Here is a 26,751-nt window from a genome sequence, read left to right as displayed (position 1 = left end):
ATGACCCAACATATTCAAATTCTTTCGCGAGATAAGTGTAATGACGGAACTCCTTCATTACACTAATCGCGCGAGGAATTAAAACCGTAAATGTTCCTGCTTTTTTTTTTTCGCATGAAAGTTCGGTTGTTTGTAGCGCACACTGTTCGTCTTCTTCCTAATCCTCGTTGCCAGGCGCTTTCGGAATTCTCGCGATGAACAAACCGAGCCAATCGTTCCTTCCCATTTCCTCCCCTCAACTGGTTTCCTTATTGCGACCAGGTCGTAACATTACGCAGACGCAAACTCGACGCTGGGAATGCTAATACAGAGAGAGAGAGGCCGATCTGCCATGATTTGGCGAGGCAGGATCACCGCGTTATTGTCTGGTCAGCTACAGGGAAGAGAACATGAAGTTGAAACGGCCACAATGATTGGTAAAACAAAGAGGCAACCCTAATTAACACCGCGCGTCTCCGGAAAAAAAAAAAAAAAAAGTACGTACAGTGTTTCTTTGTACCGCAAGAATAAATTATGCATCGCCGAACGCTCGTCCACCGCCAAAATGTAGCGCTAGCAGTCCAGACCATATGCCGAAGTTTCGTAACGATATTCGTTACCTTATTTACAAGTTATAATTGCTTTGATGAAACCTTCAATGGTAAAATGAAGCCGGCTTCCGGTAGTTGAAGACGTTCATCCCCAGGTATTCATGAGCTTCCTCGACCACCATTTTTCCAAATAAAATGTCCAAAAATCGCTTCTAACTTTTGAATAAGGTAGCGGTTAGTAGTTCTGAAACTTTGGCATCTGGACCGGCGAAGACTGAGCGCATGCGCGGCAGGAGCGCGTCTTCGTTGCGGATAGCGTTGCTGGACGGCGGAAACGATCTACGAAAACTGCCTAATCGTGCATCTCATGATACGTTGGTAACAGAAAAAAAAAAAATAGTCAATGGCACTGAGTGCGTCAAGTGTACGCGTGATCGTCCGTGAACGCCTCATCAATGTCTTCTGTTGCTGTTGTTTCAAAAATCATCACGTGCAAATTATGCATGCATTTTTCCTGCTTTATGAAATTATGTGGTTTCCTCGGAGCATTATTTAGGCATAGCCTACATATATTTCATCATTGGTAACTCCCGAATGTCTCAGAGAGGTAGCCAACGCATGATACTAAACTTCTTCAGTGACATCTTGGGAGCCTTGAGGTAAAAAGATGTTTCGCCGAGAGTATGAGGTGCTTCAGCTCTCCGAAACCCATGCTTAAACATTTCACTCGTAGATGAATAAATTCTTGACGCCCACGAGCGGGTGAAAAGTGCGCGATACGAAGGAAACACAGCATAGGAACCGAGTAGACGGGTACCTCAACTCGTGGGACGAACAAACATAAAGCCGCCTTTCCGCAAAAATCGCATGTTTCGCAAACACAAACAGGCGCAGCAACGCAATACAGAGCGCGACACAGTAAGCACACATTCGTCCCCCCCCCCCCCCTTTCTCTCTCTCTTTTTATCTCTCACAGCTTAAAGGTTGCAGCCCCCAAAGCTATACCCGGCGTCAACTTATCTCTGCTACGTTGACAAGGCTAGCTTCCGCTGCTGCAGTTCCGCACTACTGCGACTTTGCTTCGTCTTGCGTGTCATGCGCTCGCGCAAGTACTTTAGAAAGCGTTGGAGCACTGCAGAACCTAACCTAGCCTTGACAACACAGCACGAAATGGTTGACAGCGAGTACTGGCGACGAGATGTTTCGGTGGATCTTATGGTTCAAAGGCAGCACATACCCCATGGTGTGGGCCTGCGAGAAGAATGAAGAAACTTCACAATGTGAAGCAAGCGAAGAGGAGTGGTATGCGGCGCTCTCAAGCGAGGACCCGGTTAAGCAAAAGCTGCTAATCCGGCGGGCCAAGGTGGCGCAAGCAAGTGGAGTCCTGGAATAGGGTCACACAGCTAACTCCTACTTCTTCTCTATCTCTTTTTACCCTTAACCCCCTTCCCTCTCTCCTGCCTTTGTGCAATAAAGATGTTTTCAACAACAACAACCAATCTGTGACGTCACGACCCCGATTATCGACTGCCCTAGACAATTTTGATGGTTTGTGTTGAAAGCATGGTGGAAACTGGTAGTAACGGCGTCTTCAAAGCAGCCCCGTCAAACTTGACACTGTCACATTCTTCTTGTTTCCTTTAATCAAAGCACACATCACATCCAGTGTTTCATAGTGAGCGCATGGCCAGCCCTGAGAGGCAGGCCACGGCAACGCTTTTGGTCCCGCACGTCACCCATATTAGTGTAGGGTGATGCGGCACCGACATATATAGGGCCGTTTTCCACGGCGCGAATCGTCGCTGAAATACGTTAACGAACAGAAGCTGCGTAGGGGAAAGAGAACGAGAGGAGAAGGCGCGGATGTCGCATTCGGGCTAGCCGCGGGTATCGCAGAGTGTAGTCGTGGCTCCATGTATAATAATTTATAAGGCGTGACGCCACGCACGGATGCCCGGTCTCCCGGCGCTCTTAATTGTATGCCACAACAACACACGTCGGCTTTCCGCTCAGCTGGAGGGAAGCCCGACCACGCAGGCCCCACGCGGTCGCACACAATATGTACGGCACTGCGGCACTGCTTTATCGTTTGGCTAAAAGGCCGCGTCAAATGTGTTGGAGTCGAAGAAGTCGTGGTTCACAGAAAGAAACAGAAGCCCAATAATGCAACCTGATGCTAGGGTCGACACCAGTGAACGGCAACATACAACAAACAACAATAATAATAATAATAATAATATAATTATTTGTACGTTTAGACAGAGGAAAGTTAAGCTCCAGTGGGCGTCTGCACCCGTCATCCCACCGACAGTGCTGGGACAATAAAGTTTTATTATCTCTCTCTCTCCATGTTACCGCACTAGATGAGAAATTTCGCCAGTGCAGCACCACAGCTAGCCTGGGGTCTTGAACGTGCATCACGCATAAGTGATTACACGACCGCACGCCGTCACGGTGCCACTCCAGATCAGAACGGGCAGGAGTGGGTACGCGGAGCCCAGGACCCCTCGGCCTTGCAGTGCGAGCTTTCGCTCCACGTGTTCCCCAGCTGCGGTATAGTCTCGCGAGATACTTCCGTTCCGCAAGTTGCCAACCTGTACCCGTTTCGCACGCGGGTGAGCGGCGCTTCGAGCCTCGTATAAAGTAAACAAGACGCGAGAAAGCGGCAACTGAACAGAACGCGTCCCGCGCACACCGCACAGGCTTCTACAGAGAAGGCGGGCGGCGCACGACGCCGCCACTGATGGTCATTCGCGTGACCGGGCGAGCGACGAGGAAGAGTTGACGAAAAGAGCGGGTCCGAGGTCGCCCCCGGAGCGTGTCGTCTTCGCCGTCATTCGGCTCTCCGAAGCGTGCCCCTATCTAACGAACCCTTTCGTCCTTTTTCTCTCTCGTTTTCACGAAGTGAACGGCACCAGAGCAGCGCGACAACATCAGCGGGGTCTGAAAGAACGCAACACGATCGGCGACTTCTCTTTTCTGGAGGCGGGTGTTCGTACAGGCCCGGCGTTTTCTTGGCGCCCTGCCTGCCCTGACTGCTGCCAGTTCCCCCGAGAGATCCTAAACAAAGCCGCGGGCAGGACGCAGGCAGCCCGGCGGCAGCGCGGGACAACAAACACGCGTCCCTTTTCCCCCGCGCAATAAAGCCGCCGGCACGCGTGAACGACAACACACAGTTACGCATTACTTTCGACTTCTTGCGAACGGAAACCGGGACACTCGTGTTAGGTTTGTATCAACCCGACACCCCCCCCCCCCCCCCCCCCCCCAAAAAAAAAAAAAGAAAGAAAAGGAAACAAGAAACATAAGAGGAACGCGGGCGACCCGTCTAGTTGCGACACGCCAGCCAACTTTTACCACTCCTCTGGTCGAATCGTTATAGTTACTGCCTTACTGGCAGAATGAGACCAGCAGCGACATTCTTATTCTCGAGCCTCGAGCGTGCCCGCGCGGTCCAAGCACAACGGAAGGCGACGAGGGCGTGCAGAAGGAGTCTGAGAGAGATTCCCCGCCGTTCTCATTCTGGCAGTGACTATTCATTTATACGTTTGTAAACAGCCCTCATTCGAGTTGCGAGCCGAATTATACGAGCCCGAGTCGACGACAAATCGCCGAGTCATTTAAACGAACGAAGTCGACCTTCCATGGGGAGGATGTATACGCGACGAGACCGTTAGTTGAGTGGAGCCCGAAGACGACCGCAACGACGACTTACTGCGCATGCGTGCAGTGCCGTATAAGGCTACGCACGTGACATCTAGAATAGCAGTATACCTATGGGGGCGCCATAGCTCAACGAAATTTGAATCTCTGGTGGTACAAACACTACTAACGCTTTTCGCCATCTTCGTGTAGACTTCTTTATAGGCATACCGTAAAATGGAAACTCCAACAAAAGACTCAGATAAAGCTCCGTCTTCGCCACACGCACGTCGGCAGAAAGAGTCGATCTCAAGCGCTTCTGCATAATCGAGCGACGCTACAGCGGTGCTTAGTCCGCACCAGCGTCCGATCGACCACGTCTCATAAAGTAGAGCCGCGGAGCCGGCGGACGCTTTCCGCGCCATCGTTGGGAGGGGACGCGTAATGTACCGCGTTTTGCCTTGCGACGAACGGCAGAGGACGCCACGAGCCCTATCCAAGCCAATTTAATGCCGCCTGGGTGTCACGTGACCGCGGGGAGGGGCGCAGCGAAGCACGAAACGCCACGGCGCGTGGCACGTTTAGAGCGCCGGATTGGTTAGGACGGGCCGTGCCGCTCGCTGCTCGTTCAAAAGACACACGGCGTTGGCTATAGACATAATGGCAGAATCGACCGCGCACACGCCTCAAATGTTCTCTTCACAGATATGCGTGCTTCGAACACGTCTGCCGATAGTTTATATATGACCAGTGTGGAAGGACGGTCATGCAAAGTAAAACGACTGGATCGTGGGAAAGTATATAGCGTCAAGCTCCCCGTAAACGGTCGCCATTTTGGCTCATGAAATGAGCAACTCCTCCCTGACCTCTCCATTCTTGGTGAGCCGATCCAAATTCCCTGGTGAAAGGTGGTTTTATAGAGACGCTTCTTGTATGCGGAGCGCACGTTCGTCTGCTTCTTTTGCCGGGGATCTGGTGACGTCAGAGAGACGCAGAGCTCTGATTGGCTCTGACTGAAAGATAGTGGGTAAACCTCAAGGCGGCTTGCTTCGAGGTCTACCCACTATCCTTCAATCAAAGCCAATCGGAGCTCTACGTCTCTCTGACGTCACTACAACCCCTGAAAAAGAAGCAGACGAACTTGCGCCACACATACCCAAATTTTTCTATCCACACAATGGCAAAACGAGCGTATACATCTTCATGCCACCACCACATGCGGTGTCGGTACTTGGAGACATTGAAGAAAAATAAATTTTCCTGCTTTGAAACAATACGCAGAAAGCACAATATAATTGTAAGAGCTCCGTGCAGACGGGTACGCTTGATACGTTAATTGCCTACACAGTACCAAAGACGCATACATTGGCGAGTAACGCCTTCATTACGATGATGCTCCATGGTGACTTTGATTCGAATGGATTAGAACGACGCACTCGAAACCTCGAAGAATTGAAGGGGCCGAAATGGCGATTGCCATAGCAACGGAGACCGATTAACCAATCGCCTCGCGAGGTTTTGGTGGTCTGTATCTTAAAATTTGTTTGTGAGCGACTTGCAGACAGGGAAGGCAATGGCGCAACTTTCCTGCGGTCCAGTGACTTTTATTGCGAAGCAGAAACAATTGTCAGAAAATGTCTATACAGACCACCTCTTGTACGATGTATATAACAGCGTGACTGCGGCGTATGGTCCGACGCGGATGCCGAATGCGGGCTATTATTTTTTTTTTTTTTCCCTTCCCTGTGGCGGACACCTTGTTCTGCTAGTTTTCCGGTCCGACCGCTCATCAGAACGGCAACGCGACACCGTGCAGAAGCAGCAGTAACGACATAATCGTCGCCTCGAAGAAAGGGAGAGGCAGAGAAGCACATTACGGAAACAATGGGGACATAAGGACATCGCTTCATCTTCCTTGCACGCACCGCTGACTAATGCTCGCTTAATTCCTTCGGGTTATTAGCGCCTTCCTTCGGTCCCCACAAAGCCCCCTATTCTACACTCTTTCCTCAAAAAGCCGCGTCGCCAAATAAGAAAAGAAAAAAAAAATGATAATTTTCCGGCATTTCAGAAAGTCGGTTCTCGGTTAACAAAACCCCGGGCAATACAGATTCTTTATATTTTTTTCATATGTCGTGTTATTTAGAGCGGCGGCGGTCGGAGAAGTTCTATAAGGGTCTGGACTATGCCTTACTCGCCGACATGACGACATGCGTAACATGAAAAGGGCTTCATAACAGAACCCCCTGCGAGCAATGATTGCTGTTTGCGCATCGACGAGCTCCTAAAGCGGTACTCACGCGGGGGAGAAATGCTACCCTTTGCTCGACGGCATGCGCATCACACGGTAATAACGTCACGCCTTTGCGCGGAGACGCGCTGACGTAGGCAATCCAGGGGGATGGGTTGAGGGTTTGCTCGCTCCCCGCCATTCCGTGGGATCAGTTTGCAACTGGCGGTATGTTACTCGCGTGTTCGGCAACTTTACAGATGTTTTGCTCAGCGAGATGTCGGCGGTGACGTCGGAATCGCCCAACTTGTTGTGAATTGCGCTGTTTCGCATGCACGTCGTCTGAGGCACCCGAAGAAGTCTTCGATACTCATCGATGCTGTCCTCAAATCGCACCTCACACGACTGCCTTTTTTTATTTATTTTTTTTATTTTTTATTCCACGTCACTTGAGTTTCATCCACCCAATCAAGAAGCGTCTTTCTTTTAGTCGGAAGCATTTATGCATCTAACAGCGCTGCTATCATGAATATGAAGAGCTTGGAAAGCTCTTCATACTCGCGGTCGGTCGCTCATAGCCGCCAAACTCTCCTAAACGTCAGTTTTTTTTTTCTTTTCTTTGTTTCTCAATTACAGTTTCTTTCTTCTCACGCACTTGAGATGTCGAATTTATCGTATCAACTGTTCAATCCCCAGCCCTGCCCGCTTCGATCTGGATGAGCATCGTACCGGCGTGCTGTCGTGTATCACTACTGCGTGGTGCACGTTAAAGACCCCAGGCTATAGAGCAGTGGTCCTCCACTGGCTAAATTTCATATCTGCAGTTGGCAACGACGTCGCCATACTCCGGCAGGCTAAACACCTGCTACCTAAACGACCAACGACTCATTTGTTTCGTTTTCAGCGATACCTTAACCAGCCTTCAAAGGGCGTCGTGTACACACAGCTTTGCAGCAGCTGTGCATGGGCGCCGCTATAACCGACCTTCAATCTTACTTCACTTCATCCTGACCACAGCGGCGCAGGTTATTGCCATTTTAGATTACACTGCGTCCTTCTCCCCAGCATTGGCCTTTCTGGGAGTTCGTCAACGCCCGCTTCACTGACTCGGGCGTCTGGATAAGACAGGAGAAGGTCATCAATGGCGGGCTGTAATTTGGCGCGTGCACAAAGCGCCTCATAGAAGTTTTGCACACGCACTGCTAACACGTTCGGTACAAACGTACACCGGTAAAACGCACTTTCAACTCTTTGTTAACGGTCGGAGATAACCGAAAACACCAAAGAAATATAAAACAATCAAGAAACGAGAGAAAAAAAAAAAAATCTCTCGAGGCATTTTTACGTTCCGGTTGTTCCACTCGCAGACCCTGTATCGGGACGTTTAATTGTATTCCGAGCAATATCAGCGTGCCGCTCGCTAGAACCTCAGTTACAAAAGCTCGCGCAGATACATTACCCGACCGCACGTACGGTGCAAAAGGGTAAGCGCAAACGCTAAACGACGACAAAATAGAAAAAAAAGAAAACAACTCGCGCGACTAGCAGCCAACTCGATCGACATCGAACCGGGCTTATCGGCGAATCAGGACTGCCATGCACGTCCGCGCCTTCACTTGTCGCCTACAAATCGGCGTCAACCGCTAAAAGAAAGAGTCTCCGCAAATCGGGGACACGGCTCCAGATTAGAGAAAGAAGTTACCCATCCAATGCTGGGGGTCCTCGCTGTACCTCCGGCGCGGCATGGGCGAAGCGCCACCGGCGTCCGGCGTGTTCAGCAGTGCAGTCGTGGCACCGGGTCCCACCACCTCGTGACTGCTGTGTCGCCGCTGCACGTACTCGTGCAGCATGCTCTTCAGCATGGTCACCAGCATCCCGTCGCCGTTCGCCCACGATCCCACGCGGGGAGCCACCACCGAATCCACAAATCCGGCAAAAAGGTCGACGCCGCGCTGCAGGTCAGACCGCTCGTTCGCGTTGGCGTCGCCGGAGCAGCTACCGCCGCCGCCGCTGCTGCTACGACCGGCAATGTGCCGCCGATCCGTTTCCTCGTCCGAGGGGCCGTCGGAGCGCTTTTTGATCGCTGCGCGGCGGCCGCGCGCGACGGTTCACGACGACGAAAGCGCCGGTGACGGAACTCGACTGCGCCACACACGTGCGGGCGCGCGACCGGTGGACCGTGCAGGACGCTTCCCGACGGAGTGGCGGGTGTTTGGAAGTGCGCCTGGCGGCCGAGTATAGGGGTACCGGGCCTGAGAGACCTTTGGGGAACGGCGCTTTAGGGCGCCCCCACTCATTCTCTTATTGCCCTTTCCCTTCCGGGGTTGGGACCCCGTGTCGCGGCGGTGGGCGGGCGCCGCATCGAATGCGGGACACGAGTCTCTTAATAGACACTTTTCTCGTTACTCGCCCCCCCTCCCCCCACGACGCGGCACCCCAATTATAAAGAACGCAACATTATAATAATAAAAAAGGGTTGTGCTAAATCTTGCGTCTTCTCTCTGAAGGCTAAGAGAACGATGTGTGGAACCGAGTTCAACCAACTGTTAGCCGAAGTTAAAGCTGCCGCGAGCAAAATAAGTGTGGAACTATCTTTTTCGCGGCCAAGACACTACACAGGTAGAGGACCCTGAAACTTTCTACTGGCAGAGAGTTTTTATCCCGATTTCGGAATCAATAACTGAAGGTCTCTTCGCGTTTTCCCAAAGAAACCCTTTCGGTTTACAACTTGAGCGTATGTGTACCCCAAACTCTCGTAACAGATTTAATTGAGGCAACGACGCACGAATCATACAGTTGATTCGTGCAATTGAGGCAATGACTGCGTCATTGGGATTCCTGCAATTGAGGCAATGACTGCGTCGTTTAATTGAGGCAACGACGCAGTCATCGCATCATACAGTCAAATAGCAGAACTGCGATGGCAAAAACTCTTATGTCTGAACTGCTCATGTAGAAGGCGAAATGGCTGCGAATGTCCGAACATTACAGTGATTCAAAGATCCCAGTTCTTTTCAAGAGAGGTGACAGGAATGACATGGAAAGCTACAGACCAGTATCTATTCTACCAGTGCTCTCTAAGAGATTTGAAAAAAGTTATTCTTAAAGGGTTTAATAAATCTGAAACAAAACATCACCTGATCATTGACTCCCACTATGGGTTTCATAAAAACCTCAGTACAGAGCTTGCTCTACTTCCGCAAAAGGATCATATTCTATCTGAAGTAGAAAAAGGAAATCTGGTCTTAGGTCTGTTTGTAGACTTTACAAAAGCCTTGGACCACATTAATCACGAACTACTCACGCAAAAACTAGAGCGATATGGAATTCGGGAAATAGCGGCATCCAGGCTTCGGCTGTTAATGGACACAATAAATAAAAGTATTATTATTAGTTTAGTTCATTATCTGCGTTATCTTTGCCCTGAAGCTGCCAGTAAAGGGGGCGAGGGGCCCTTCAGCTTTGTCAAGCCGTCTGACAGCTTTTTCTGCAGGCCTTTTGCATCACGTATTTTCGTGCAAAATAAACATTATTACTATTAAAGCCAGTCTTACAAGCCCTAGCTGGTTTTGACCAGTCCGACATCAACTCTGCCACAACTGCATTCCCGAATAAAATGTTATTATTATTATTATTATTATTATTATTATTATTATTATTATTATTATTATTATTATTATACTGCATATTCTTGCTTTACCGCCAGGTAGCATCACCTCGGCAGAGCGCGCATTTTCAACGCTCCGTCGCTCGATGACGTGTTGCGGTCTAAGATGACGAGGAGCGTCCACGGGACTACAGCTCTTCTGAACATCCATCGGGATATTCATGGTGACACGTCCAGCGTGAGAGACCGCTTCGCAAGGGCAAGGAGGCGTAGGACTGCGACTTCCTTCTCTGAAGGCTTCAGAAATGTCACGCTTTGTCGTTTTACAATCCGCGAGAAGTAGAAGCGATCATAGCTATCCTTCTCAGAATATAGGTGGTATTCACTCGACGCCATATTTGAGGTAACTGCTCACAGCGCATGCTCGAGAGGAGTTTCCCGTCAGCTCTCGGGCAATCACAAGAGAAGAAGCGAAGGAGAAACTCTCTTCTCACACGAACTTTCCTTTGCATGTCCCAGACTTCCCCAGACGTCGCTATTCTACCTCCAGAAGATTATAGAAGATTAACTTTCACTCAAAATTCGTGCAAAAGCAGCTTTTTCCTCCTCTCTTCCCCCGCGGTTCGAAAGCAGGTAGTACACCCCCTGCTTCAAATTTTCACTTAAAAAAAAAAATAATGTAAATACTGAAACAGATGGTCTTTTGATATTGTAAATGCCGCATTAGCACGATCATTTAAATCATCGTTTTGTTCACTGTTTAGATACACTGGACGTTCCTTGTCTTCGCAGATACTGTTCAGATACACTGGACGTTCTTGACATGATCGATGTCGCAGAATCTTGTCTTTCTGACTGGCTGTACGTACTCTGATACACCTTCACTTCGTTGGTTTTGTTTTGTTTTAAGTGTATATCTCGTAAAAAATTTTGGTGTATGCGTATATACTAGGTGGTTTTTGTGCCTTTCATTTACTACTCTGATTTGCTTTTCTGGCGTGTAAATAGGACCATTTCACTGTACGTGGTCTTTTCAATTGTTGATATTTTATTTGTCAGACGTTTCCTTCTGCATTATTTTAATTCGTTCCCTGACACGGTGTTTGCTCGTCGCGTGTATAGTTTGCGAAGTGTGAATTAGGATTTTTAAGTTCACTCGATTACTTTATTTATAGCTAATTTGCTTAGTTTGTGTCGTTCAAAAACCTTTTATTTCCCTTTTTTTTCTTGTATGAAAACCCGTCTTGTGACACCTTGCAATGAAAGTAGTAGCATTTGTGAATAAAAAAAATATATGCGATATTGTACAACTGCTTATGGCGGAAGTACTTAGGGCAAAGCTATATTGGTAGCCAGGGTATATGTTATTCATTATTAAACTGCAAAACAAAAGAACAAATAAACAATGAATTCAACAAAAAACAAAAATGTTTTTCTTTTTTTTTTTATGGTAAGGTGCGGTTGGGAGACCACCCCGGCGAGCACGGCAGCGGCCACTCAGCGAACCCCATTTCGTCGCAGGCCTCGCAGCGCCCAAAACATCGCTCGTTCTTACAATGGCAAGTCGGTTCCCGCGGTGTATACTTACGTGCCCAAACTGGGCTCTATGAGTTGAAGCTTATATCACATAGTACACTCACCCACGTCGATATAAGTTAGTAAAACAAAACAAAACCAAGAAATCTGAAAGCAAAGGAGAGGAGCGTTTTGATGGGATACTGAAGGCGCGAGATGCAGTGTCCTTGCGTTTATTTCAACGATTCCTCGGCTTTTTCAAACGCTCTGTAAAGATGCAATCGCACTGGCGTCCGAATCGCAACCGCATTGCGCACTAGGCTCGACCGCCAGTGTGACTGAGCCGTACGTACGGGTAGTCAGGCGTTGACTGACGCTTGTTCGGACGCTAGGACGCCGCCTTACGTCACCATTAAACGGGCGCGTCTAGCGGACAGTCACGTCCCAGTAGCAGACCACAGCTCTAACGACTCCGGCCCGTGCATCTGGTGCAGTGAAGCTCCTGCCTTAGCGCTGTCACGAGTCTCGATCTGATGCTCTTACTGCATCGCGGCAGTAGTACAGGTTCCGTACTTTGTCAAGTTCTCGTGTGCGCTTTCCGCAGAGGCGGGGATTGAGGATGCTTGGCTGCCGGAAGTTCGATTAACCTGCGGCGAGTAGAGGACTGGGGGAGCGGAAGCACTCTGGTCGGCCAAGTCTCGCGAGCGCGTTTGCGAGCAAACTTCCAACGTACAGGAGCAAAACTTTCGGCGAGTCACTTCTTGACGAGGTATATAAATAAGGAGAAAAAGTGGAACACACGCAGCTTTTTGCACAACTCCCCTTTCCCCCACCCCCTCCCCCCAAGAAAAAAAAAAAGAAGAAAAGCTGTAAAAATTTTGAAACACAAGAGGCTGCCCTCTGCTGGAGGCTGGGGAATGCCTGCACAGTGGCTGACACGCAAACGCAGACACATACCATATTTTCCGGTCTTTAAAGGGGCACTAAACGAATTTCTGCGATGGTCTATTTATGGGCAAACCATCCATAAATAACCAAACATTCTCTTCATGAATGGTAAATTGCTTTATTAAAATCGGCATCGAAAGATCGATTACTTCGGAACTAACGTCAAACACGAGAGTGCGCCGTTACACGAAGAAGGGCAGGGCTCTGCCCTGCCTCGTCCGATGGCGCCAAAGGGTGTCGCTCTTTGGTACCGATGTGAATAGACAAATTGCCACGCATGAACGCAATGTTTGATTTATTAGGATGCTTAGAGCACACAGATTGAGTTATGACCATAGGCTATCGAAGAAAGTGGTATACGGCCCCTTCAAGTCGCGCGTAACCCCCCCCCCCCCCCCCCCCTTCTTTTGGCTGCTTTCAGAAAAAGGGCTGGTATATAAGTCTTGCCCTTATATTTGTACGCTCGGCGCGGCGAAACTATATGGAAGCGGGAACGCGTCTCCGACTGGTGTGTTTACCGCATCCAAAAAAGTGGTCCCTCGATTTCCGCCCGATGACGTCATACGAGTGCCACGCTGTCGCCGGTCGCGATCCTGGCGGTGTTACAGCAGCGGTGGTGTATGTGGCTGCAGACGCCTGTTTTGCTGCAGGTCACTCTCCAATGGGACAGTCCACAAAAGTTTCAGCAGCCAGAAGTCGGGGTGCCGTGACGACAGCAACGCTCACGTCTGCTCGTAATTTCTGCCGGAATTTCTACGACCAACCACCACCCGGATAGCGTCGTCCGACGACGTGACACTCCGGCTTTCGTGACGTCATCTGTCGTCACTTCGCGACCCCTTTCGGTGCGTGGGCGGAGCAGGACGCTAAACATGACCAGTCGGACACGCCTTGATGGTTCCATATAGCGAAACTGCGCTGAACATGATCGCGATAAATGCGCGAGCAAGAACGAGTGTCAATATTCTCGTCAACGAATCGAACGAGAAATGTAACCCCCGTAGTGATACAAACTTAGAAGAAAAAAAAAATGCGTGCAAGTTCTACCGTTGTATAAGGCGCATGTACAGAAAACTTGTAAAAAGATCGCGAGTTATATGCACCAGAAAATACGCTGTCAAAAAATAAAGTCACATCTGACTTCGGTACGCTTAGAAGGACATACCACACCCATAAAAGAAGAGCGATGAACGTCGCGACGTTGCGCTCTCGGCGCTGTTTCATTGGCCTGTAATATACGTACGAAGGTCAATGACCTCAAAAATAAATGTTCCGGAACTTAGCATGACTGACGTTGTTCCAATACGCGGGCTGCCTGCAGCTAGAGATAAGGTGCCTGGTATCATTGTTCGTTTTGCGAGGCAATCAGCGAAAGATGCATTCCTTGAAAAGGAAAGTGAGGTTGACGAAAACAATCCCTGGAGAAGGGGAACAAGAGGGACAAAGGACAAACATACATCTCCAAACACAGCTACGTGACAGGTGAACGTCTGAAAAAGTGAGGTTGAGGATTTATTGCTATATTCTGGAAGACTTAACAAAGAGGAACAAAGTTCTGCTCGCGGCAACCAAGGACTGGGCTCGAAATCATGGCTACCAATATGTCTGGCACAATAATGCAAGGATATACATTCGACAGAAGGACGGAGAAAGAGCCATCATTGTGCGAAGTGAAAGTGACCTGGATGAGATTGTGTAAATTCTGCTAACACCTGTCTGTATATTAGTTAAACCCCGATAATGGTAACTCCGGTTTACATTGTGCCATCTGATTTTGAAAGTATGTAGAAGACAATACGCTCAATCATTAAAGTTTGTCCTCATAAATACACAACCCACGAGAAACAATATATTTAGGGGCTAAAAGCGCTAAAAACGACGGACGAGTAGGAGAGATACCACCACAGAGCGCTACTTGCAACTGGTTTATTATTGGAAAAACCACACGTACCGCGAAACCAACAAGATACATATCCGATTCAGTTCCAACCGTCGCTTTTCACATTTCTTACTCTTACACCATGCATAATCGTAAAAACGATAACTCCGATTCAAACAGGGTTATCGATGGGGCACTTACACACGTACCCTCGTCACACTCGGAAATAAAAAAACGCTTCCGTTATCTCCCTTGTCTTTCTATTTTTGTTTCGTGCCAAGATGACGGCGTTGTCTAAATAGGGCAGGGTTGTAAAGTACCTAGGTACAAGTAACTATAAATCAGTAACTAGGTACTTTTGTTGTACCTGAGGTACAAACCTAGGTACTTTCATTACTCAGTATCTGTATCTGTATCTTACGTACATTTTCCAGTAACTTGTAACTAAGTGAAGTTACTTTTTACAGGTACTTTTCTATTCACTTCGTCAAAATCGTAGAAAATGCAGTATAATATAAAACTGAAAATAAATTATATATACAGTCGTAAAGCAATTTAACATCACGTAGTGTTTCCACGCAATAAATCGAACCCAAATTTTGCACTTTACAAAACTGAAAATGCTACGCCTGAAGAAACTCACCTCCTGGTTTCTAAAACACCACCTACAAATACTACTTCCAGAGTCACAGTTATAATTACGTGCGGAAAACAGTATTGGGAGACCTTAGATATGTAAACGTTCATTTCACATAATTAAGCACAACGAAACTGGCAGGCTTCGCTGTCAAAACTTAATGCAGCAGTAGAAAGATAGAAACATCAAGGGCAGATAATCTAAGTACTCGTACTCTGGCCGAAAGGGGACTTCGAGCTCCTGATGGAGTCCGCCACTGATGGCTGGACTGCTGCTATTTTATGTTGTGGAGGTCCTGTGCTACATTCGGGTCTTTCCTTCGGTTCTGCGGCTTTCCGTTTTACTCCGGCGACATTCGTCTTGCTCTTGTCGACACTCTTTAGTGCTTCCTTGTGAGACCTCTTAAAAGAGCAAAGCATGACTAGTTAATACTTATTGCACCGTATCAGAACAGCACAGCGGCGCAGGACACTAGTCCAACTAGGTTTCAGCACTAGCACTTGAGACGTAAACGATATTTCTGCCAGACGCCAAAGATGGTCAGCAGCGGCGGAAAATTCCGGACGTGCGGGCATTAAAAAGGGAAAAAGTGGTTGCCTCCAGTAAAACTAAAATGAAGACGATATCTAAATGACCAATGACAAGGCAGCTTAGAGATAATTGTTGTGGGTCGGTTCATTTTCTCGGAAGCCCAGTTTACCTAGCGCACCCGGACATCTTTGTAACGACTTCTTACCGTCGCTCCATACGCCCTGAAAAGTGGACCTGCACCGTAATTTTGTATAAGTATGACCAAACCTTTTTTTGTTACCCATTCCTGACGAAGACCGGACTCCGATTGAAACGTCGAAAATAAAGCTTTCGTTGTTCTACCGATGGACCTCTACTTCGTCATATATAATATAAAGTTGAAGTCAGAGTGGTGAATGGGTCGAAACACGTCGAAAACGAAGAGTGAGTTGACGCAGGGACAGGCTTTAAACAACGGTTTCGAGGGGGTCCTGCAAAGTTCTAAGTCCCAGTTACCGAACATCGGCAGTTTAGAACAACGAGAAATCAGTAGCAGGCGTATTGTGCGCACGAAACGTTGCTACCCTTACGTGCGACGCAACGTCAATCTCTTGGCCGACTGACGGACGTAAACGCACATAATACGGAGCATAACAAACCTTACACAGTGATGGAAGTGCCAATTGACATTTTGGAGCAGGCCTTGTAGCAGGCAAAATGTTGTTTTGGAGCAGGTAGTGGCCCTTTTGGAGCAGGGTCCGGCATATGTTGGCATATTACTTGAAAATAAAATAATGCTGCATTACTATATAAAGCCCATCTCTATTATTGGAACACATCGCCCGTCGCCTTTTTAAGACAGGATATATAAAATTCAAGAAAGTAAACACAAAAAGCATTGTTTTAAATAAATTTTATATGCTCGTCAGATAAAAAAAATACAATTAAATATGTCACACTGAGTTCTGATGGTACAGGATATTTAATTTTATCAGCCTGCACTTCTTTTAAGGTATCTGCAGCAGCATCTAACGACCCTCACTTTTGCGGAATGTTTTAGTTCAGATTAGAGTTGTTTTTTGGGCAGCAGCTTCCAATATTACGGTATCTGATATTCGCTTCAAAAATTCCGATTCATTTTCGATGTGCTGGCGAAGTCACGATCGGATCACGGCGAGTTAACCCGTTGAGTGCGCTCCTTGGCATGCACTGACGCGCTGTAGAGAAGCGACACCCGCGGAGCAGACACCACAGTCGCGCGAGTCGCGCAGTGCTTTGTGCTCCGAAAAGGACGGTGAGGCTTTACCAGCACTACATCCAGAGTTTGGTGCAACTCAACTATACTTCGTTTCAGCTTCGGTGCGAGCGCAGCCGAAGCTAAAAGCGCGCGCATGGAGCCCGTAAAGCCTGGTTCAGACAGTTGCGTTTGACTGCCTTTGACTGCGTTGCGGCAGCGAGAAACCAGGACATCCCCGCTGCTTATATCGCGTGCCAAGATGATTCCTTGAATTGGATTCCACGCTTCATACGAAGCACAGACGTGCCGGTGACTCGCTTTCGGTTCTCGACGCAACGCTGTCAAACGCACTCAAACGCAAGTGTCCGAACCGGCCTTAACGGTGCCACCTCTGCGCGAGCCCACGCGCGAGTCAGGACTCAGGAATGCACAGAGCATTGGGCCCACGCTAGCTTTGACTTCGCTGGTAGCTAGCGCACGGGAACAGGGCGGGAACAGGGAGGGCCCATTGACAGCAATAAAGCATGTTTATCAAACTTGTTTTTGTGCACATCCATGTATACAAAGGATTTACTTCTAATAATAATGTGACAAATTTGAGAAAAATACTTGACGTAAAAATAAAAAGTACCTTTGAAGTAACTGTACCTGTACCCAGGTACATTTTTAAGCGAGTAGCTAAATACGCACCTAGGTACATTTTCGTATGAGTAACTGTAACTGTATCTTAGGTACATTTTTGAAGTAACTTTTACAACCCTGAAATAGGGTAAATACTCACACCTACTGCAATGCACTGCGAGATTGCCAGAGGGGGCTGACCTCAATGACAGGGCATGTTCCCTCAGTCTTTCGTTCACGCATCGCCCCGACTGCCCCACGTATACCCTCCCACAAGACAGAGGAATTCTGTACGCCACCCCCACTCTGCATTCTACGTATTTTGTTGCGTGCTTTTTTCTGACAAATATACAACCGTGTGTCACCCCGTTCCAACCTCCTACATAGCTTGCTTAATTTCTGTGGAGCTGGAAGGAGAACCGAAATGCCATGCTTTTCCCCCACCTTTTTGATGTTATGGCTAACGTTATGTATATACGGTATCACCACTGGTCTTTTATCTGGCTTGTCCCTCTCTTCCCTCTTCCCTCCTCCACGAAACTTTTTAGCGGGCCCTCTACCACCCCCTTAATGATCTCACGGGGAATGATCTCACAGGGTTTGTTTTCGAAGGGACTGTAAAAGATTATTTTATCTAGAATGTCTAATTTATGCGATAAGCACTCTATATTGAATGACGCGCAATTCGGTTTCAGGAAACATCGGCCAACAGGACTCGCCCTTTTAGAACAGAAAGAATTTATCCTAAATTGTTTCAAAGACAAAACATTAACGCCTGCAATTTTTGTCGATTTTACAAATGTTTTTGATTATTTTAATCATAACATGCTATTAAAAAGCTGGATATTTATGGTTTTCGCCGAAACGCTTCAGCCCTCTTAACGTCGTACCTACGTAGTCGAAAGCAATTCGTACAATTGAATAATCACTCCTCCGAAAAAAAAAAAAAAAAGAAATATCAGATGTACCGCAAGGGAGTATCCTGGGTTGTTGTATTTTGTTTTTGAAAATTTACTTGAACGATCTAGTAAACATCGATAACGTCGCCAAATTTGATATTTTTTGCAGATGACACTACATTGTTGTTTTCCACAAAATGTCCCTCAAAACTGAATTCCCGAGCAAATGTGAGCCTTGTAAAATTGGAAAGACGGACTCTGAGTAACGCGCTAAAAATAAATACAAATAAAACTAAAACTGTCCTATTTCGCCCAGAAAACAAAAATATAAGCGTTTATTAAGTTATTGATTTGTTCGATTCAAAAATAGAATTAGTCAGCGCATTGAAAACCCTTGGCGTATTCTTCACGGAACGGATGACATGGAAAGAACATAGAAAATACGTTGTGTCGAAACCATCGAGTATCGTAAGTTTAACTTATATTCGTCGACAGATTTTACCTACAAGAGTTGAAGTTCTCGTACATAACACATTCTTTTATTTGCATATAAATTAATGTCATCTAGTATGGGGAAACACGACCCTAAAAAATTGGCACAAGATTTACTTACTGCAGAAGAAAATGCTTAGAAATATAGATACCGTTGCGTAGGATCACCCTTCTGCACCACTTTTTCAAAAACATGGCATAATGAACATACATAACATGCACTTCGTTTAAGTATAATCTATAAACAGGAAGCTAAAGACAACACGAATCTTTTCACTCAGTAGCTTGTTTACGTAAAAGAACAATCACATATCCCACACATAGCATTGACATAGGGAACACTTACTCATGTAAAACGAGTTATGGGGAGCAAATGATGAAACGCAAACTTTCAGAATTGCCCAATTTCTGTAATAATTGCAATATACAACTAGAATCTACATTTAAAAAAGAAAAAAAAAAGATTTGAAGTCTTTTCTTAGTCCTTTGCGCTTTTAAAACATGAGTATCGAAGTGTTATGATTGTAAAATGTTTATAATATATCCCACAAAAAAGAAAAAAAGAAAAGCTTGTTAGTTTGTTTGGTACAGCGTTTCTGCGCGTTGTGCTGTACTGTCTGCCTTTTTGTTTTTGTTTTCTACATTGTCTGATTTCTGGGGAGGAGGGAGCTCGACAAGCTGATTCATTCTATTTTTTCCCCAACCTCCCACATCGCTAGGATGGAAAATAAAGGCATTATTATTATTATTACTATTATTATTATTATTATTATTCGCAGGTTTTGCGGTGTCGGTTGTTCCGCCACTACGCGATGGTTCCGGCCTTCTAAGAATGAACACTTGATTTTCGAAAGTGCTCTATAAGGTGTGCAAATGGGTCTGTTCCTTGCGCAGCCCGTGCGTTTATTTCCCGCCCCCTAGCTCAACGAATGACAGCGCGAATCGGCTGCATTGTCATCGCGCGTTCTCTACGCGTTCTCAATGTTTCCTTTTGATTGGCGTGTCCCTCTTAGAGTTCCGACGAGAACACTTCCTCGCCGTAAATATATATATATATATATATATATATATATATATATATATATATATATATATATATATATATAAAACTGATGTAAAAAAAAGTATAGTAAGAAACAAAAAAAGGCTCGAGGTACACCTAAGCGCTTCTTACGAGTTGTGAATGATGAATCCGAAAGCATGAACGTCGTTCTTCGCGCCGCAGCCGAGGGAAAACGGCCTTGGTGCCGAGGGAAACGGCCTTGGTGCCGTTTCCCTCGGCACCAAGGCCGTTTCTGATCCTCTCGGCGCCTCAGCCGTTTCTGCTGCGGCGCGGGCACGCAGCGCCATGAAGTGACGCCAATTGAAACTGACGCGCGTTGGCTTCATATCATTGCCGTTTTGCGCGGCTTTTTGCGTGGTTTCAAAGCCGGGATGCCTCAGATCCCGGCTTCGGAAATTTATCTGCCGTTTGGCGCGCCTGATGACGTGGGCTCGCTCAAAAAAACAGTAAATGCATTTGCATAAAAAAAAAAAAAAAAAACTATTTGTTTTAAGACTGGTTTAAACAGTTGCGTTGTTTGCGTTCAGAGCAGTTCAGAGCTACTGAAACGACAGCAACAACGACAGTCACCGGGAGAAGTGTTCGTCGTACACAACATGTCAAACAATGCAAAAATTAGCCTTTTAAAGCGATGCTATTTTTGGTCACACAGGTTTCACGCTTTACGAGGACCAAAATTACCCAACAATGTTAAAAAAAATAAAGACACCAACGCTTTGGGGAAAAAAAGTCTCGCGTAAAAGATTAATTTCGGTATCCTACAATAATTTTAATGCGTACGCATCGTATCTGTTTGTCCGTGTTAAAATTAGAAAAAGGAATGGAGAAAAAAAAAAGGCCGTATACTTATCGCTACGCACAAACACAAAAAAAATTGTTTTGCGCATACTTCTTACGTTGCGCAAAGTAGTTCTTACAAAATTGAAGTCAGAAAAAGCAAAAAAATATTACGCTTTTTGCGTTTAAAATTTGCACATCTTGATAAGATATCAAACGCTAATATATAACATTACAAGCCCCCCCCCACACACACACACACACGCACGTAACTTAATTCACCCCATAAAGAAGGAAAACAGTAAATATTCGCAGAAACTCGAACGTTTTTTGTTTCTGTTTTTTTTTCGCCGCGGTTCTTCAGATGAAAACGAGTGTAAACTTTACAGAATCTGCCACGTACGTATGGTTTGCCTTTATAATAAAGAGTAACATATACTCGTTCCTCAATTTTACGGGGAAAGATGCAATCGGAAACCGGTGCTCGCGAATCAAGCACGTTTGCGCCTGCTTCCATCTCCTCCCGGCAACCATGACGCAATCTTTTATTGCTCTCAGGAACATTAATTTTTTTGTTCTTTCGAATTCTCGGAGGAAGTGGATCCCGCTATTGGCCCGAAAGGACGAAGCCCAGAGCCTCGTAAAAGCCTCTTCAAGTAATCATAAGGAGTCACATTTCTTTCGCTTAGCTGCCGCGTGTCACGAATATTAGAGAGTTCTAGAATACGGGGGCCTAAGTGCTCGGGATTCCCGGGGCGCCGCATTTCGCACGCGGAGTTCGACGCCTCAAGCTACTCGGGAGACCTCAAGTGCTGGGGGGGCCCCTATCCTACAGTCTAAAGAAAGAAAGGGGGGGAGGGGGGGGGGGGGGAAGGTGTCACTGTATACCCTTATAATGCACCCCAAAACTTTAATTCGACGTACACCGCACTATAGTCGAAGAGACGGCAACTAATTTTACGAGGGGCTTGATAACGGCGCGATATAACTTATTAAATAGCTAAAATACGTCTCAAAGACCACAGAAAGAAAACACTGAGGTTTTGCAGTAGGACCGAGAAAACACCGATTATTATTTTTTCTTTTGTAGTCAGTAACACGTACGTTAATTATTTTAATAAGTTGTACCACACGGCTATCAAGCCCCTCGTGCAAGTTAGTCCCGTCAGATCGACGTCAGTGCGCTGTACGTCGAACTCAAGTTTTGGGGTGTATTATATGGAACAAAGGGTGTAATAATACACCTTTTTTTCTAAAAGAGAACTCCATGCGACGAGAACCTTGGGAACAGGAGGACACGAGAGAGCGTGAAAACGTCATAAGGCCGAGCTCTGGTTGGAATAATCACTATACTCCGTCTCACTAAAACCGCGCAGTACAGCCAAAGCTACAGGAGAGAGAACGTATGCCAACCTCTTCAAGGGGAGGGAAAGGAAAAACGGGAGAGAAAAGCTAGGATTCTCCCGTTCTGTTGGTACTGCACGGTTTTAGTGAGACGGAGTATAGTGGTGTTGTTGACGCAACGCTAGCTGCATGCCTTTCTATCTACTCACTCGGTCTTGCGGACCACGGTAACGGTTTGCTAAAAGTCCCTATTAACAACAGCAGCACAAACGCAACCGTTTTTATAAGCAGGTACCATAACTGTCGGATGATTGGGGGAAAGGGGAGGGAGGCAACGGAAAACGAAGGGGAAGATTTCCCTCTAATGTTTAAAGTGTCAGGGGGGGGGGGGGGGGGGCATTAAGAGGAACGCTGCGCGGACGTTGCTTGCTGGCGTTGGAGAACCGACCGCAACTAGTGACGTCATAGCGCGCGCGACCAATGACGTGCACTGCACCAAGTGCGAGGTGGGGGAGAAAAGAGGTCCGCTAACCAAATACACCGTGAACACTATCCTCTCCCCCCCCCCCCCCCTTTTTTTTTCCCCCCCGTTGCGTATGAACGTAGGTCGCCTAGCAGAGTAGGAACAAAGTATCAGTATAGAATAATCCCGTAGGCGGGGAGGCTATACAACAACGGAATTTCCGAAAAAAAGGTACAAATGTAATACTCGCAAGAAGCTTGCATGGATAAAGAGAGAGAAGTGCTTTATACATTTACAATTCCATCGCCCCAAGCCATATTGCATACCATTCCGACAGCAAGTGCTGCTCGTCAAAAAAATCCCATCAAGTGTGTTCAGTGCATTTGAGAAAATGTCAGTCAGGCGACCTCTTTGTTCCTTTCGCAATGTAAATTGCACTCTCAGTACGCTTCGTACTATGGAAAATAACCTACCTTGTCTTGGTGGCAGCACGGCTCTCCCGTAACGTCTGAAAATCTCTTTCGCTCGCTGTCTTATTGTTTGGTTTCTCTACCTTTATTATTCTGGTCGCTGGAGTGAGCAAATCCAGTACTTATATATAAGCGCTGGATTCACTATATTTCTAACACGTCATGCATAAACCGATGCACGTTTAAGGGCAGAGAAATAAAGGCGTAGAAATAATACAACCGAAACCGCTGAAACAGAAAGCTGCGTCCGCAGGAACCCAAATCCCCTCCTAACGACCACCGTCGCCCCGGATTTAGTCAGAAATCTCCTAGAAGGTATTCCTTGGCTGCGCAGATAATAAGAGGCGCGTATACACTCACCGTGCTGGCTGGCGCTCCCAAGAAATTTCTGCAAAAAAGAAAAAAGAAAACCAGACAACGATCAATGCGAGTTCATACATGCGCGAGTCTACACCGAAAATCTTGTTGCATATGGCTTAAGTTCAGTTCAGAAGCATTTGAGTACGCCGAACTGCGTTACGACCGCTTAGGACGGCTTACAATAAGATTGTTATGGCAAAGAAAAGGCCAGGGCAACAAGTCCTAGTGGAACGCAAGGATGCGTATACAGTAGGTCCTACTCAAACGCAAATCTGTACAGCAGCATTTACTCGATGCTTTTAACCGAGTTCAGTCGCAGAATGCAGGTGCAACAAAAGCCGACTGGATCAAGAGGTTAAAGACTCGAATAGCACTAACAAAGCGAGCATTATTGTGTTTTGTGGACAAATTATACTTGCTACGCTCTAAAAACGTTTACAGCCTTAATGTTGTACATAACCTGGCCCTGACTTAGTAGTCATTTCTTGGGGTGGACAGACAAAACAAAAAAACGGGGTTGACAATCCTAGCGGCTTACGAGTATGTTGCGACTCCTGCACTACATAAGTTCGTCCACATACAGTGTATGCAAGTAACAAGCACCACACACAGACGCAGCTACAAGAAATACAGACGCCAAGATGCGCGCAGAAACATCGGTACCACGCCCCTACTGGAGGTAAATACAGCACACGGAAAGACGAAGACGGATAGGAGAACGCAGGACGAGCGCTCGTCCTGTATCTCTTATCCGTTTTGGTCTTTCTATGTTCCCAACTCGCCTGCATCGCCACTTTAGCTCACGGGTCAATCGATCGATCCACAGCCTTATGTACCCGATATCGAAAAGGTACTCCTTCGCCGGTGGCAGCCCTCACACTTAATGAGGCAATAAAGTAAACTGTCATTTTGTCTCGTTAATAAAAAAAGGAAAGAAAAAAGAGACAATTGTTCGAGGATTGCTTGCTAAAAAAACAACCTTTGTAGAGACGGTAATTATTCTACATAGACGCAAGAACAATCTCCACTAAAGCTGAATGCTTTTCGCCCTTTTCGTTTGGCAACAAACTCAGTGGCGCCATTTATTATTAGTCCCGGCAAACTTCCAGTTCACGTATGTTTCCTATTTTTTCTTTTTACTCATCATTCATCTGACAGTGCTATAAGTGATCATTTCCAGAAGATATCGTGTATATTTGATTTCGCAAACACTGCGAAACCCGACGTCTAGTTCAGAACCGTAAGTGTTTGGGGGCTATTTGCACACTGGCACGCACCACGCTTCAACTCACGCGAGAAAGAGCGAATACTGCCGCTTTCCCGCAGTGCACCACAGCCAGCCCTTTCACACCATTTTTACACTCTTCAAAAATGTATGGCGTTCCATGCAACAGCGTCCTGTTTCACCATCATAAAGAGTGTGGTGCTCAAAAGAAGTGCTGAAAGGGTGAAATCACGGGTGTAAGTCATCGGAAGACCACTTTTACACCCCTCCCTGTAAAAAGGGCTTTCCACTGACTTACACCGACAGTGTAAAAGTTACCTTTTTTTAATTTTTTATGCCCTAGAGTCTTGAGTACATTAAAGGGTAATATCAAAAAGCGGCCAGGCTCTATAAAGGGGTCCATGAAACGATTTTCCTACTTCTTCCTCCTTAGTTTTAATCCTCAACTCAAATGCGAATTGTGAAATCACGTCGTCGTGACATTCTTCGGCACCGGTGCGATGACTCTTAGCTTCCACCGTGCTTTTTATGCACATCACAGAACTTGTCATTCCCCAGTGACGATAAGTTCCGTCGGGGCACTCACTGGCCACGAACGCGAATCCGAATATTCGTCGACGGATTGATTGTTGACGAGGGCATACGTCCGAGTGACGCAGTTCTCTTGTCCAATACGTGAGCTGGGCTCTGCTGACGTCAGGTTGGCACCGCTGACGCGCTTTGGGAACCGCGGATGTATCATAGTGAAAAGGGGGAGAGCTTTCGAAGGCGAGAAGGTACAAAATAGTCCGCTATAATTTCTAATGTTCATACCGAAAAGCTGGCTTTTGACTTTCTAGCCTCTTTCTTTTGGTCAACTTAATTTTTTTTAATTAAACTAAAAAATTAATTTAAAATGTTAATTTAATTATTTTACAACTTTTTTTATTTTTTTATAAAATATTTTTTTAATTATTCTAAATTTAAAATAATTCAAAAAAATTAAAATAACTTATCCCAGCCCGAAATTTGTCTCATTGCCCCTTTAAATCGACCGCAAAATTCGGTTTCTTAACCTATCGCGTTCCGATTTTGTGCAGCGTTGGCCGCACGTGGTGCATTTTTTCTATAAAATTCGCAAAGAGCGAGCTTACCCGATCAAAAACTAAAAAAAGAAAAAGGCTTAACTCCTATGGAAAACGCAGCGAAGCCACCGGTCTTCAAATCATAGGGCGCCCAATGGTTTGAAGACCGTTGGCCTCGCTGCGTTTTCCATAGGAGTTAAGCCTTTTTCTTTTTTTCTTTTTCATCGGGTAAGCTCGCTCTTTACGAATTTTATAGAAAAAATTCACCACGTGTGGCCAACTCTGTACAAAGTCGAAACGCGATAGGTTAAGAAACCGAATTTTGCGGCCGATTTAAAGAGCCTGGCCGCTCCTTGAATCACCCGATAGAATGACTATTGATAGAAAGAAAAGCCTACGCCACTTTCGCGATGCGACGCGATGCTTGCATCAGTCCCATCCAGTGACGGCGTGTTACGCAACACGCCGAAGTGATGTAATCCAATTAACCAAATGCATCACGCGAAACCGCCAGAAAGAACTCTACGCAACGTGAAGTACTGTTCCGCAGCACGTGAAGTCCCATCAATTCAATGTTTATTTAATGAGATGAAGATTTTAGCCCCATAATTTGGGGCCGGCTACTTCAATGCTAGTAATGGGGTAAAGTATGATATGATATGTTCAATAATTATGAAATCTGGGCATAATGAATAACAAAGTAAACTATGAACGTGCTGCGTTAATATCACAAGCAAGTGCACTTTGAGAAGTACGATATGTACAGTATTATACAGTGGTACAAAATATGTGCAGTTAAATCCTGCTATACCAGTAACTCGTAATCATTGAACTTAATATTTGGCTTCTATCTTTGAGTCCTTCAGAAATGCAGTTAGTGAGGCTAATGCACGCTTTTGTTTCTTTAAGTCGGGCCAAGGGCCTAGAACTTTGGCGAGAGAAAATGGACGATTGTCGAGTATCCCGAGACTAATCCGTAAGCGGGCGCGCCACTGATCATATCTCGGACAGTCCATGATTAAATGTTCGACGTCTTCGACCGGGTTGTCGCACTTGCAACTCGGTGTTTCTACTTGTTTTATCCGGTGAAGGAAGCTTCCCGTGTATGCTACCTCAAGTCGTAGGCGATGGATAAGGGTGTCGATTGACCTGGCTGAATAGGTGTACACAGGGCAACGGAGGTCCGGATCGATTAGACGGATCAGGCTGTCTTGTGGGATGCTGCTAAGCCATTCATC

General features: G+C 46.4%; 1 protein-coding gene across 3 annotated transcripts in view; it reads right to left on the bottom strand.

The window, feature by feature from the left end:
- Positions 1-26,751, bottom strand: part of LOC8035265 (5'-AMP-activated protein kinase subunit gamma-1) — a 417,493-nt gene that overhangs the window by 227,233 nt on the left and 163,509 nt on the right. For 2 of the 3 annotated variants that reach the window (XM_042294135.1, XM_042294134.1), the window contains exon 4: positions 23,225-23,252. The exons of the other annotated variant lie outside the window; for it this stretch is intronic. In XM_042294135.1, the coding sequence (XP_042150069.1) occupies positions 23,225-23,252 (28 nt within the window). The remainder of the gene's footprint in view (positions 1-23,224; positions 23,253-26,751) is intronic. 3 annotated transcript variants of the gene reach the window in all.

Source organism: Ixodes scapularis, unplaced genomic scaffold (genome assembly GCF_016920785.2).
Source record: "Ixodes scapularis isolate PalLabHiFi unplaced genomic scaffold, ASM1692078v2 PGA_scaffold5__190_contigs__length_132052651, whole genome shotgun sequence".
Classification (NCBI taxonomy): Eukaryota; Metazoa; Arthropoda; class Arachnida; order Ixodida; family Ixodidae; genus Ixodes; species Ixodes scapularis.
Note: the sequence above shows the minus strand (reverse complement) of the source record. Positions and strands in the feature narration are given on the sequence as shown.